Source organism: Typopeltis vanoorti, chromosome 10 (genome assembly GCF_054136105.1).
Source record: "Typopeltis vanoorti isolate ZY-2024b chromosome 10, IOZ_Tvanoo_1.0, whole genome shotgun sequence".
Taxonomy (NCBI): Eukaryota; Metazoa; Arthropoda; class Arachnida; order Uropygi; family Thelyphonidae; genus Typopeltis; species Typopeltis vanoorti.
The window spans coordinates 134719405-134735359 of NC_143558.1; the positions used below are offsets into that span (position 1 = coordinate 134719405).

The 15955-nt window shown below is 36.2% G+C and overlaps 1 protein-coding gene across 1 annotated transcript in view; it reads right to left on the reverse strand.

Annotated features, from left to right (window-relative positions):
* Positions 1–15955, reverse strand: part of LOC150102819 (transcription factor 12-like) — a 269580-nt gene that overhangs the window by 44352 nt on the left and 209273 nt on the right. The window contains exon 11 of the mRNA XM_090399401.1: positions 5645–5725. Coding sequence (XP_090255527.1) covers positions 5645–5725 — 81 coding nt within the window. The remainder of the gene's footprint in view (positions 1–5644; positions 5726–15955) is intronic.

Sequence of the window (15955 nt, forward strand, 5' to 3'; positions counted from 1 at the left end):
GTTTTTAAAACTTTTATTATTTGTAAAAAGTTTCATTTATTATTTATTTACTAAATCCTGTCATGGATTGCACCACTGTGAATAGTTTTAAACATTAAATTCTTATTATCGATTTCGCCTTTTGTAAAAATAGTTGCAAGTGGTATAAGATTTCTATACTGAGATCAAGCACACAAATAAAATCCTAGATATAAGTAATTTGCTATCTATTCTCAAAATTCAATCTTAACTTAACAATAATTAAGTAAATTGAATCTTCACACCTCTATGTATAAAAATAAAAAGTTTAATAATATTCAGATCAGTGGCGGCTTGTGGCTTGAAATCGTGGGGTGCTGCAACTTTCAAAATATACATACGCACTGTAAGTACAGTGTATACATGTTTGGATAAAATATCAAAATTATGGTAAAAATTAAAAAAAAAAAATTAAACATGAAAAAATATTGTGATTTTCTTTCTTGACTACTTGTATAATAACTAACACTTTTTATGAATGTTAGTCAAGTGAGTTTTAATTTATCGTCCTACAAGTTTCACCGATTTTTGCTATCGGCATCTTCAGGGATACAATTGGTAAGCAATATGAAGGTAACAGACTAGGTTTTAACTGACAGTTCTAATTCATACAAAATTAGTATTGTGCGAGACAATGCGCGTGTCTCGGGAACATGATTTATTTGTTACGAGACATAATGTAATTGGCGTGAAAGTTCATTTCTTTGATGTTTAGTGATCTAATTAAAGTTTTCCAAATTTCAGGTAGGATTAGACCTTGATTCTTATTTAGGTTTCCTGTTGAACGGGCGACCATAGCAGCCTCCTTGAAGGTTCTGGAATGGTAGTTCTCTTCTATGTAGGGCATATGACTCTTATCCCACTCAATAAGATGGTTGGTAGAGGCAAAGTGGGAAGAAAGGCCTGAAATATCTCGTCTGTTGTTTCTAACATAGCCTATGTGCTCCTTCTGTCTCGTTTCGAAGCTTCTGGAGGTCTGATCAACGTAACTAACACAACAGGAGCAAGGTATATTATATACTCCAGAGTACTTGTAGAATGGATGAGGGTCTTTCGGTGATCTTAAAAATTTCCGACTTGTATTGACCGGCTTGAATGCTACTCTAATATTGTGTGATTTTAGAAAGATAGCCAATTTTTTTGGAAATGCTGCTGACAAATGGAATAGTTATAGTACTGATGCATTGGGTGTCATCACATTGTCTTTGTGGTATATCCGAAAAGAGAATCTTGTTGCAGAGTCTTTTAGGATAACCATTTAAGGATAGCTCTCTGGATATTGTAGTTAATTCTTTTTGTAAGTCATCTTAGTCTGTGGTGTACTGTATAGCTCTTTTCTTAAGCTTATGGATAATGCTAAGTTTCTGGGATATATGATGTGACGAGTTGAAATGGAGGTAACGTCCAGTATTCATAAGTTTTCTATACACAGACAGGTTGATACTGTTATTGGTTTGTTTCTTTATTAGGATGTCTAGGAATGGAAGTTTTTCATCTTTTTCAGTTTCTAATGTGAATTTGATGGTATGGTGGAAACTATTGATTTGGCTGCCTCCTATTGATCCATTTTAATAAGGTTTCACTGGCCTGACTGTGTTTCGAACTGATTGGTTCTCCTCGGAGACCAGGCAGAAACCTTAAGAGAGCAAAAACTCTCATTCAGTACTAAGGAACTCGAAATGTCAGAGAGGTGTATTTCTTGCAAGCGAACTCTCAGTCAGTGCATAAAGTATTTACTAAAATAAAGAGTCAAAGGCTTCATTTCAGCGATGCAAAATTATATAAATCAAGTGGATTTGTATCTTGATTAAATAATTTTGTGAGTTAACAATACCGTTCAGATAAAAGTGTGTCTCATCACTCTGCAAGATCTTCCACAGCATTATCCACCTCCATTCAAGCTAAGAACATCAGGGTAAACTGAAGTTCAGTTTCTATGTCATAATGAAGCTGGGGTATGGGAGATCTTGTAAGGGAAAACCTGAGCATTTGATGCAGGATTTTCAGAACAGTTGAGTATGGTATGTCCATATTGATTAATTTTAATGGTAAAAATGAGAACACAGACTGATAAGAAAATAATTATTTATTAACTTATTGCTGATATTTCACTGGTATTCTATCCAGTATCTTCAGAGCACAAAAACAGTTTGTCACAGTATGCGAGACAACCAGAATCTGGTATATAACAATGGGATAAGTCTGAAACAATTGTAATGTGCAACACAAAGACTAAAGTCCTAATTAGGTGCCATCTATGTTGATAAAAAAAACAAACAAATAAAAAAAAAACAAAAAGAAAACAGAGAATGCAGTTTTAATTTGGTCTTAAGATGACTGTCTTCCAAATCTTTGGCAAATTTATACAGCCATACTTGTTGAGGTTTGGAGTATGTTTCAAAGCTTCTGTTGATTCTAAGAACCTCTCTGACTTATAAAACCTTCTGTGCAGCACTTTTGTTTTTTTTCCCGATCGATCCTGTGTGTAGGGATATTTAAAGCACGGTCTGCTAGACCTCACTTGCCATAGCGATAGTAAATACAGTACCACATTTAAACCATATGTGAAATTGGCAATGCTCATCCATTCACCCAAGGACAAAATCTCTCCTTTATCATATCCAGGAGTCTATGAAGTGCCCTGTAGTCTAACCAAGTTTACTATGGACATCTGCCTCAGGGAACAAAATATACATATGGTACTAATGCTATGGCAAGTCAAGTCTAGCAGACCATGTTTTAGTTACCCTTATAAGTCGACTGAAAAAAAAAGAAAAAAAGAAAAGTGCTGCACAGAAGCTTTTATAAGTCAGAGAGGTTGTTCCTGGAATCAACAGAAGCCTTGAAACATACTCCAAACCTCAATGAGTATGGCCGCATAAATTTCCCAAAGATTTGGGAGACAGTCATCTTAAGACCAAATTAATACCTGCTTTCTCTGCATCCCTAATTAGGATTTTAGTCTGTGTTGTACATTACAATTGTTCAAACTAATTCCATTGTTATACTGGATTGTGGTTGTCTCACGTACGTGACAAACTGTTTTTGTGCTCTGAAGATGCTGGATAGAATACCAGCAAAATATCAGCAATAAGTTAATAAATAGTTACTTTCTTAAATTAAGGGGATAAAAATCCCTTATTATTTTACAGCCAATATGCGAAACTCTGAGATCGAAAACTACGATCTAAGAGTTTCATGCCAAAGAACTATCGGCGAATCCAAGCGTAAGTGAACACCTGGTAGAGTTTTCGATCTCAGAGTTTCGCATACTGGCTGTAAAATAATAAGGGATTTTTATCCTCTTAATTTAATTAACTTCGCCAGAAAAAATAGCCGTTTGGTTTTTTATCTTAGTTACTTTCTTATCAGTCTGTGTTCTCATCTATAGCATTAAAATTAATCAACACGCATGATGAACACATAAAACTTCCCACATGTTATGGTATGTCCAGTTGCATTGATAATGCCTGAGCATTGTTGAACTCTTGTGCGTTATTCATTCCATGTTCCACGATGTCAGTGGCAGCTTCATCAATTTGTTGAGGAATAATCCGTTTGTGCCCATGTTTTGGTCTCACTGCTATTTTCAAATGGTAAAAATCATTTTTCTAAGATTTGTTATTGTCAGTGGACCTTTTCTCCTATCCTTCAAATGTGGGAATTCTCAAAGTGTGCATTAGCGTTACCACATTGTTGATAGCAAAGCTTGACTAGCAATGCACATTCTGGTAATGTGATATCTATAGCACTTCAGTCTTATCAGAATGAAGCGAATCTATTTTGGTTTTCCTTATATCCACCAACTCTTCAGTAGAAACACTAAGATTATACAAATATCAAGCGAATATCTGTGGCAGAATTTTGTACTCCCCCCCCCAATCAAAATCCTATGTTCCAGAGTGTACTTAAACTAAGTTTGGTTGAATTTCATCTAATACATATTTCGCTAAAGGACTCTGAACACTTCCTTTTTAATTATGGCCACCCTGTATATATTTAAAACATACACAAATACTACATTATAAAACTAATTTTAGGTCAGACTAACAAGCGAATCTACTGCATCCAGTTCGTTAAAATTTAGCGCTACACATAATTACGATATATTAACTATGCACGACTACTATATATAAACAATGAACATTTTCTACAATATAAATGCACTAACAACAGAAAAAACTGGTAATTTGAAAGAGAATATTTAAGTATACACAAACAAAATTTTGTAGAACATCTGTATGTGTATACAGATAGCCTGGGGTGATATCTCTTAGGAAAGTGAGCACTCATTAATCTCATATCTCACAATCTCATCACCTTCTGCCACAAGAGTACCACCTACATCAGTGAAGTTATTCTTCTACATTCATTCTTTCTTTTACTTGTGGCATGATGATAAAATTCTTTTGGATTGCATTTAGTCTGAATGGCTAATTTCTTTTCATACTTCAATTTAGCTTTCACATAATTAACTTTTCTGGCCTGCACTTCATATATTTCATAAATCCCCTCTCTCTTATTTTTGTGATATTCCTTCCAGATGAGCATCATATGAATTTCACTCTCACCCTATTTGTTCTGCGAACCCTATGCAATATCTAAATGTATCATTTAGATAATGCTACATTTAAGTTCAAAGATTCCAATGCAATGCTGATATTTCTACCATTCAGTAGCTGATACCATGGGACCAAAGATAGTATTCTCCTGAAATGATCATAACTTCCAGCTTTGTAGATCAGCATGTAACCTGTCCTAATTAGAATATCTATATAATTAGCTACTTCCCAGGAAAATACAGCTTGGTCACCATCACCAACTGGCAATAAAATACTCATATTCTTAAATAAGAACCCTTCTGATGATATGATCAAATCACTCTTTGACCTCTAGTTCCTTCTTTCACATGATGCTTGAGAAAGTTGTTTAGCAACAACTCAATAAATTCTCCTTCATTCTTATGAGATTTCTCTCCTATCCAATCACTATTTGGATAATTTAAGTCACCCATCATGATTAATCTTTTAGTACCCATCAAGGCAATATGGTGATGCATTTCATCATCCCCAGTAACTAAACCACTAGTTTTGTAGCGATGCTCCACCACATATTTCATCTTACTAGCCTCCACTTCACACCAGATAGCCCCACACTCACTGCTTTATATCATATTATTACCATTATTGCTTTCATGCATTTCTACCCTAACTGGCCTCAATTCATCTAATATCGTCAGTAGTACTCTCCCACTCCCATCTTCTGTCATTTCTAAAAATATTATACCCTTTACACTCAATCACAGTTACATCAGACTGATAGCCAGATTTCACTAATGCCAACAATCTTAGGCCACACTGTATTCAATAAAGGAACAAACTCAACTCCTTTGTTCTTGATGTTCCTGGCATTTTTGTATAAACATAATCAATTACCATATGGCTTTTTCGGAAACTTAAATCAACAGTCTGCTTGGCCCTGTTGAACAACTCTCTTTTCCCTCCTCAGATACACTCAAAAGGTCTAAACCTGTACTTTCCCATCCCTTTGCCAGATACAAGTTTATGACAATATCCTAATATAAATAATAATAAAAAAACAAAAAAACAGTATCATAGGACTTTACCTTTCACGAGCATTATTGGCTTGCCTTCTTTCTTTATCCTTTTCTGCTTTAAATTCAACTACTTCATCTTCATCAGTAGAACTGTTAAAAAAAAAAAAAAATGAATTACAATAATATACAGATTCCATCAGAATATGTTTGTTTTAAAATCCCTATGTATTTTGCAATTACCAATATTACTTACCTTTATAACACCCATAAGCATTTCATATATCGATTTTGGCAACATTAAAAATGTTATTTTTTTTTTTTAAATTTAACACATTATAGATAATCTTCCAAGTGCTCTATTTTTATAACGATTATAAGTACATCATTTGATATATCATATATAGCACTATGATATATTAAATATATCATAGTGCTATATAGTTAGTGCTATCACTGTGGACAGTGATAGCACTAACTTTTCCCCCAACTTGCTTTACTTGTGAAGCTGTACTACCTAAACAACTGCAATGTTGTTGCTGTACTCGCCAAATTTTGTTGCCTTAACAAATGTCAACAAGGTCCACTATCTCCATGTGCTCTATGACAAACGATTTATCATTTTGAAGTAACAGGATCCTTGGGAGTTAGACGTAGAAGTTGAAAACCAATCAGTTCACAACAAACAAACAAAGTTACTATTGTCGCTGTGGAGCATGCCATGAATGACAGTGTTGGTTCCTGCAGTGCACACCGTATCAAGACAAATGATGTGGCTTATACAACTGTATGGAAAATTCTACACAGATTCTGCATTTCTACCCATTCCAGATAACCCTGAACCAGGAATTGTGCCTGCATGATTTTGAAAGTTAACTGACATTCACTTTAACATTCCTTACTCGAGTGGAGTTGGATGCTGCATGGCCGTGGGTGATTTTGTAAGGAGATAAGGAACACTTTCAGCTGAACAGAGTTGTGAATACCCACAATTGCCAGGTATGGGCTATGCAAACCAACAAATTCTTTTGCATTCACCCAAAATTACTGTCTGGTGCAGGTTTACTGCTTTGTTTACCATTAGACCATTCTTTGAGGACATTTGCCAATTGGGTCCTGTAATCTGCTCAGTTACTGCTGAGAGGTATCATATGATAAACAATATTGTTGTGCCACAGCTACAGCAGTGGCTGTATTCATGCAGGATAGGGCCTCCTCCACATATTGGTCGATCCATACAGGAGGTTCTTCGAAAACATTTTACTGAAGCAAGAGTGATGAGCCATGCATTTCCCACTGATGGTTGCCTCGTTCACCTGATCTGACCCTGTGACTGCTGGCTCTGGGGATTTCTCAAAGACTTTATCAGCATCATCCTGATAACTTGCCAGCACTGAAAGACAGGATAATGCAGCACATGACCAATATCAGTCCAAACCAGCTGCATTCTGTCATTGAACACACTGTGCAAAGAATGCAGTTTGTGGAATACCAGGAAGGGCAGCACACTGAACCACACAGCCTGTGGATGCATAATGGAAGTGAATAAAAATGTTTTATTTATGGTTGTGTCACTTTTCTCCTCTCCTTCTTACATACACAGAAAAATTACATCTACAATTGGTTATCATAACATAATCAAGTGATGCCACTAGTAGCCACCATGGAGACCAGTATGCAGTGCATAGGAAATGTGCAAGACCCTTGAGGTCAAATATATGCCTCAGAGAACCTTGCATATCCATTCACCAACATCTGTGGCCTAAACTCCAACCTTAATAATAGTGTCCACGACCATCTTCAGTTTCTTTTTAACCTTCCAAACTACACACTCTCTAACTCCTTTTGACCCTTGGGTCAAAAGGAGTTATCTGTGCATACATCAGCTCTGACATACCTTGCCAGAAAGCACCCAACCTAGAATTGCCCAAATTTGACCTTCTTTGGTTGAAAATATCCCTCTCCCACACAGTCAAATTCATTTGCTGTCTTTATAGCTCCCCTAATGTAACCAACCACTATAAGCTCTTTAATTTCCTCTTCTTAAAAATTGATTTTTTCCCAGTCCCACTTTCTCAATAGTGAAATCATTCTCCTAGAAAATTTTAATGTCCATAACACCAACTAGCTTTCCTTCTCCAGTTGTACAGATCTTTCAGAAAGAGATGCTGAAACATTTGCCATCACTAACAACCTTACACAACTTGTTCACATGCCAACCAGCATACCAGATAACCTGAATCACTCCCCAAACATCCTAGATCTCTTCCTCACCAATGACCCTTCCAAATACATAGTGAATGTATGGGCCCCCCTAGGTAATTCTGACCACGATCTAGTGCTCATATCCTCCCCCATGCAACAATGCTTACAAAGGCACTCCCATACAAGAGTAGTTTGGCATCATAGAGTGCCAAGTGGGACAGCCTATGCAACCAAACTTATCACCAAAGTAATCCTCACTGGCATAAAAACAAATATTCCCCACACTACTCTGAACTGCCATTCCCTAATTAAACCCTAGTTCTCCAAAATATGCACCAAGGCTGTACAAATGAAAAACCAAACATACCATAACTGGCTCAAATCAAGAAAAAATGCTTCCAAAACAAAGTTTGGAAGGGCAAAAAGCAGGAACCTAGCAGCCTATCCAAACAGCTAAGCCTTTTGGTCTCTTGCCAAAGCAATTGGTCGTAACTACTGCCCAACACAATTCCCATCCCTATCATACCGAGATGGCTTTATTGCATCATCACTCACAGGAAAAGCCAATCTTCTGGCTTCACACTTTGTTTCCAATGCATGCAATAACTGACAATGGTAAATGACCCCCAACGATTCCAGATGCCCAACATACAATGTCCCCTATATCCTTTTGCCAGAAAGATATCAGAAAAATACTGTCCAAATTAGACATAACAGAGTCTCCTGCCCCTAATGGCATTCCTCCAAATGTCCTGAAAGTTTGTGCACCAGAATTGACTCCTATCCTATGTCACCCATATATATTCTTATTCCACTGATATCTATTCCACAGCCCGGCTATATTCAACCCATTCCCAAGAAGGGCGATAAGTCACTGCTATCCGGCTACCACCCAATCTCACCCACCAATTTCATTACTTTAGACAGGACTGTCTAAAGTAATGAAAAAAAATCACCAATTCTTAACTCCTACACTACTTTGAAGGTACCCACCAAATAAATGACCATCAGTATGGATTCCATTGCTGCTAATCAACAGATCCAATTTTTGTTCAATTCAAAGCTATCTTTGAACCCAATGGGTTCAAAGATAGCTTTGTCAATTTCAATGCTAATAAAACCCAGTTCTGTCTTATTTCTCATAAAAAAGAACCATTTTCTCCCAGTATTATTTTTGACAACACCCAAATTTTCAGACAATTTGAAATTTCTCCTCATGGAATCAAGCCTCTCCTGGCATAAAACACATCACAACCATTGCATCCTCAGCTTCCAAAATACAAGGATTTCTCTTTCGCTTAAGATGTTACTTCACCCCCGAACAAATGTTAACTTTATACAAATCACAAATCTGCCTAGTTATCTGCTCTCACATATGGGTAGGATCCCTAAAGCTCCCTCAAAATGCTTGACTCAATACAGAGGAGAGCAATTAGACTTATTAATGACCCATCTTTTACCAACTCACTTCCCCCACGTTTACACAGACATTTGGTTTCAGCAATATTTCCATGGGAAATGTTCATATGAAATAGCATCAATAATTCCCCCACTTAGTACTAAGCTTGTTGGAACACATGCAGCTACTGTTCAACATCTTTTCAGTGTGCACCTTGAAACTTACAAAACAAGTTTCTTTTCCATCTCTTCATTCCTGCAACAACAGTCTTGTTGTGTTTCCCAAGGAATACAATATCCTTTCAAATGTAAACAAGAAGTTCCTCCTTTCCCAACTCACTACTGATATATGGTACTAATGTACTATGAGTTGATCAACCAACCTCTCGTGTGGTGAATTTGGAAGTACTTTTTTTTTTCTTAGATATCACTTTCGCATGACACACAATGCATTCCTGCACGAGCTTCAGCAGCAAAATACATTGGCATAAGTTAGTGCTATCACTGTAGACGGCATTAATCAGAATGAAAGAAAAAATCCCGTGTCTATCTTTTTAAACCCTCCTGGCACCAGCCAAGTTGCATATGAAAATTCTATTCATTTGGGTGAATTTTGGAACTACTCCCCAGCTCCCCTAGATACCGCTTCTGCAGATGCATGATGTATTCCTGCAAATTTTCGCAGCATTTGGAATACTTGGTGGCATTCCATCACAAGATCTTAAATATACTTTAATTTGGATCACCCTGTACAATATAACATTTTTTTCATTGATTTTAGTGTCTTCCTTAGAGGAAACAAAATAATGAAACATGCTTTAACTAGATTTTATGATTCTATATTTCATTTCTGAGGTCGACAGAATCACTCTATTAATCAAAGGCAAAAAATGAAAACAACAGTATGGCAAGGAAATTTTGAAACAGTAAAATCATAGATAAAGTGTGAACTCAATGTTTACAATCAATGCAGTAATCTTAGCATGGAATATCGGGTCTGATAAATACGCATGTAATGCACTTTATAAGGAAAGACTCAACCAGAATAGATACTGCTTTCCACCTCAACTGGTTTGAACTTAATACTGCTTTCTGCCTCAACTGATGTAGTTGAGACAGAAAGCAGTATTAAGAATGTCAGTTGAAGTTCTGGAAAAATAACAGATCAGGTTTGGCTGAGTAGTTATATAGCATACCATTCTCCAATATGCTGCAAGTTCAAATCCTGTTACAGACATGGCTATTTTTAAGTGGTAATTTATTTATTTCACCCAAATTTATTTATTTATTTATTATTATTATTTTTTTTTTATATGCATGGAATTTTGCTGAATTCTGTGCAATAAAAAATGCGATTTTTTTTGGTACTTTTAATATTTTTGACCTACAGAATATGCATTCAATTTCGACGACCATGGAATGTCAGGCCATTATCATACAAAATGGTGAGAAATGACATTTCTTCACTATTAAAAATCTGCAAGATCATTCAAAGATATGAAGCTTTTCTACATAAACAAAAGTTTGAACAAGAATAACAATTAATTTCCTGCATTTGAAAAATATTCATTTTTCAGATGGACATCTTTATACACTATGATACTGGGCAATCCTTAGAAAGGAGGGAATTGCTATAGAGACTACAAGTGCAAAGGGTGTTATGAGATGTTGAGCAGTCTAGATGTTATAAGAATGAATTAATGACGTAAACACATGTTTAGAGAATATGCAAAAAGAGTTGACTGTATTGATTTAACTTGGTTAACGAAAGTTTTGAACCCTAGAAATAGAAAGAAGTCAACAGGTGTTGCTAAGACAAATGCTTTCAATAACAGACCATTCTGTATATATATCTGTATCTGTGATTAAGCTATTGGAGAGACTAGTTAGGAATAGAAAAGAAAATACAGGATTGAGACAGTAGACAGGATTCTCACTGACAATCAGCCTGAGTTTTTAAAAGGTAAGGCTTGGTTAAGCAAATTTACTACTTGCACATAATGATGAAGTGATGAACATACTAGATAAGAGACTCAGATATCATGATATTTTCACAAAATTCTGAATACTTCACAGGATATTCGACAACTTACAATATTTGACTGGAACATCCATCATTCAGGAAAATTTGAATACTTTTAGTCAAAAATGTAAGCAGGCTTGCAGTATTATACTGATAACAGCATGGAGCACAAGTTCAGAGAGAGAGAGAGAGAGAGAGCACATTGTAAGTGATGCAAAGACTACACAGCACATTGATGAAGAGCATGTTTACAAGCAGAGATAAGAAAGTAGCCATACCACTGTACAAGACATTGATCATATCAGATGATATATAGGCTACATGCCATGCAAAACTTTGTTAGTAGTCCATATATCATCTATTTAAACTATGATATGGTGATATGGAAACTATGGGGGAGTGCAATCCAGAGATGATGGACTAGGTGATATTAAGAATCTGAATATTCGAGTAAATGTAAATTACAGAGTTTAGTAGGGCGAAAGTTGGCATAAAAGATATTTAAGATGGTGAGGGGATTTTTTAAGGCTTACTACAGAATTCAATGATGGAAGGGAGAGGGATCAGAGGTTTACGTAAAGTGACAGTGAAGAAGGGATAAGGACAGATATTTTATTTTTATTTTTTTTTATGTTTTAATTTTAACAGAGATTGGTAAGCAAGCAGGATGTGCTGCCAGGATATGGATTATGCATAATGCACTGCCGGGACTGCAAAAATTTAAGGATTGATAACAGACATGTTGTTTTTTAAGTGCAAACTCCTAAACTGAGTCACTTGAATTGATTTGAGTTTATTAATAATGCATTATACTAACAATGTATTGAGAGATCCTAGTAACAGTACAGCCAAAGTAACTAAGGTTATGAGGATAGAGTATTATGTCACCTTGATGTTAATTCTTCTAGCTGATAAGCCTGTTTTCCAGGATGAAAAACACTGCTGCCTCCATGCTATAATTTACAACCCGTGTGGGCTGTAAATTCAGAGGGTACTGAATGGTATGGAAATAGATTCATCTCCTGATTATTAATAAGCAGTCTTAATAAGCAACAAAATAGGATCTATTCAGGAATTTTCCTGAACAGAAGCTCAGACTACAGAAATGACACAATAGACAACAATAATTTAACATGCTTTAAACAGCTGAATTAGCATTAAAATTTAGCATAAAGTAGTAATGAGTTGTACGTAATCATTACGTTGGCTAATGATATTTCGCAGCTCAAACATTTAACGTAATTCAAATGAACTTACCAGGGTTAATGGTTAAGCTTCTTGACAAATTAGCTCACAACATATTTAATCAATCAATATAATCTACACTTTAATGAAAGGAAACAAATGTAACAACACCATGAGTTCTTCATTGCTTATTAAAGTGTGGATTATATTGATTGATTATATAAGCAATTGTTAGATCGTGAATGGGAAACTTTATTCACAAAAGAGTCACCCATACAGGATCTAACAGAATGTGCTTAACTGGATGAACATACTACCCCAGAGAGACCATTCGATTCCAAGGAAGGAGAAATTCCAATACAATGAGTCAGAAGTCTAGAGATTAAAGAAAGGGGGACAATCCCCAGCTCAACAAGCCTAAGAGCAAAGAGAATGCAAAACTGACGAGAAAAGGGGAAAGCCACATAACTGACACTCAGTTAAAGAGCAAAGAGAGTGTCTCATCACACAAGGATGAGGAACAGATTACAAGGGATATCAATGAAGTCAAGGAGATGAATGGCAAATCAATCGCAGCTGGTGACAGAGCGATACCTGCGATAAAGCAGCAGAAGATGATCTAGTTGACTTAGGAAAATTAGAGAGGAAGCTCCAGAAAGGGAGAGAGATTGAAGGAGAAAAATTTTTAGAAAGGGGTGGCCTTTGTTAGATTGTGAATGGGAAACTTTATTCACAAAAGAGTCACCCATACAGGATGTGCTTAACTGGATGAACATACTTGTCCCTTTTAGCAGTCAAACTTAAATTTATCAAGAAAACAATATTATGTTGACGTGGAAAGAATAAGATAAAAGACGAAGTATTAAGCCCGAGGTTTTATGCAATCTAAAACGATGAAATAGAAATAATGTATTTTGAATATATGTGAAAACTTAACCGGTAGAATTAAAACTGTGCATGCAAGAAGGTTAACACACTGCCAATGAAAGGTCAAACGTTGCAGAAACACCACGGTTATGACGCAACGACCGAGGCTGAAGAATTCGTGGAAGACGTTCGGGGGCACGCGTTCCCGAAAATACAAGACTCTGTAAGGTGGCAGAATGATGTCACCCAGTCAGAACGAATAGGATGGCTCCCGTGTGAGAGATTTCAAGTCGAAAAAAGGGCGCTGAGAAATGAAATAAATATGGCAGTGCAGGTCTGAATAGCCCCCCACCATTTTATTTTCTCTGTTCTGGTTTTCTCATCGTGCTAAGACGGCGATGTGGAGTCTACGTTCCCATAGCTGACTAACGTAAGTCCTGGTAAGGCGAACAATGGTAGATCCAAATCGTGAGCCATCGGCGACAGCAAGCTGATGTTAGATAGCAAAGACGAGTGCCAGACTCATATCGTGCATGTGATTCTCACGTGGCAGCGTGTTGTAACAACAGTGAAATTATACTAGAAGCAACAGACGAAAAGATCTTGATACAGACCATGCAGTGTAGATAAGTACTGTGAATTTCTTATTACATTGTTTAGATATTTGTGAATAGAAGAAATTTAAATCCTTTCTGAGGGGAAGTGAACTTTGATGACTTAATATAGTCAGGGACACTCGAAAATCTCGTTGGACTGTTTGTCTGAGAATCCTAGTATTGTGTGATTGCAGCAGTTATTGTAATGGAACTGATATTAGAACTTGTATGATCTAAGAACCTAAATAATGTTTTGTGCCAGATATGCACCAGATAATATGTGATTAATGTAGTATTTGCTTAAATGATTCTTTAATGTAACAATGATTTGTATAATTTAAAGTGAGAGAGTTGTGCATGAAATTCTAAACAATTCTTTATCTTAGTATTGCCATTAACATTGTGCTTTTCAAAGAAAAGCACAATGTTAATGGCATTTCTCTCTTTGTAATCTTTAGTTGTAAAATAAACATGTTTTCTAATTTATGCATATGTTGTTCTGGGCATGTTGACTGACTTCACCACTCATAAAAATATCAAACCTATGCATGCGGGGAATATCCAAAGAAAATTAAGAGTAAAAGGGCTACGACTGCAAAGCTAAGGTATCCACAGCTCCCTGATCTAATTTAATATTATTGGTGACACTTAATCCCTGTGAACTTTCCCTAGGATAAGATATTTCTATTCTTAGACTTAGGCTGGCGCAGCAATTAATCAAACAAATTTGCCTGAGTTAAAAGGGGGACGTCTCACAGGGCTCCTATAGAGTGAATAAAATAGATAAATTATGGAAAGTGAAGACGTAACACAATGAAGAACCTTGCATGGTGAAGTTTGACATCTGAGATTTAACATTTAAGTTAAATGTTCCTATTTACTAGTGTTCCTGTATTGGATATATTCTTAGCACAACTCTTATTTTCAAAAGGATTCTTCACATTGAAGTCTTACACTCCACATCACCACACTACCCACTCATTTTGCAAAGTTCTTCACCTTGTGGCCTCACTTTCAATGTACTCCAGTTACCAGGAGTCATGTGTTATATTAACTACCATTACGTTGTTTCCTTTCTCCTTAATATATAAAGGTACATTAGCCTAACTCTCTTAACGTATACAGCATATCAATTAATCTTACTAAATTTATAATTTAATATGACTAGGGAGGAAATTTCTTCTTATGGGAGTGTCCATTCATGCATAAACAGTCTCTAGGAAGACCTCAATTGCAGATGATCTGGCAGCATTTCCTTCCATTATACGGATGTCTGTTTCCTATCAGAACTTCATAGATTGTTCTCCATAGCTCATTGGCTTTAATGGATTTTTGGGAAATATCTTAAGCACAACTTCTATTTTTGAGGGGATTCTTCATATTGATGTTTTAGGCTCTGTTCCACCCTTGTTTCCCTGCTCACTCACCACATTTTACCCAAGTTCTCCACCTTGAAATAAGTCTCATCCCCAAAATATTCCAGTACCTGGAGTCACACGTTGCTTTTGCCTTCACAGTCATACCATTACTCTGGCTCGTCCCTCTGGAGTTGATGTTTGGGCTAGGCTTGTCTACTTTATATTTTCCACGTCTCTCACTTCACAGCTGAAGTGAGAGAAGTGGAAAATAGATATACAAGTATGTCTATTTCTAGACATACAAGTATGTTCTACCTCTCTCCTTCTGTTTCTATACATTTTCAGGTCATCAGACTGCACAATGGCATTTCTTTGTGCATGCCTTCACAACTACATAGGTAATTTGCATAATGGCAGCACATCATGAGTCAGAGGTATGTTAAGTTGTTTGCGTGATGCTCATCCAACCCCCCCCCCATTTTTCTGTTCACGTGTACCATGATTTTTCATGCTGTAGACTGAATGAATTTCTACACTATATAACCTGTAAAAAGGGAGACATTAGTATTTACCCTTCACTATAGAAAAATAAACCATGTTCCCTTCCTAGACATACAAGTTACACAAATAGAGGGCATATTGCTAAAGTAGCCAGAGTAGCTCACAGAATTACAGAGTTATTGAAGAATACACTAACAAGCAGAGATAAGAAAGTTATCCTTCCTCTTTATAAATCCTTGACAGGACCACA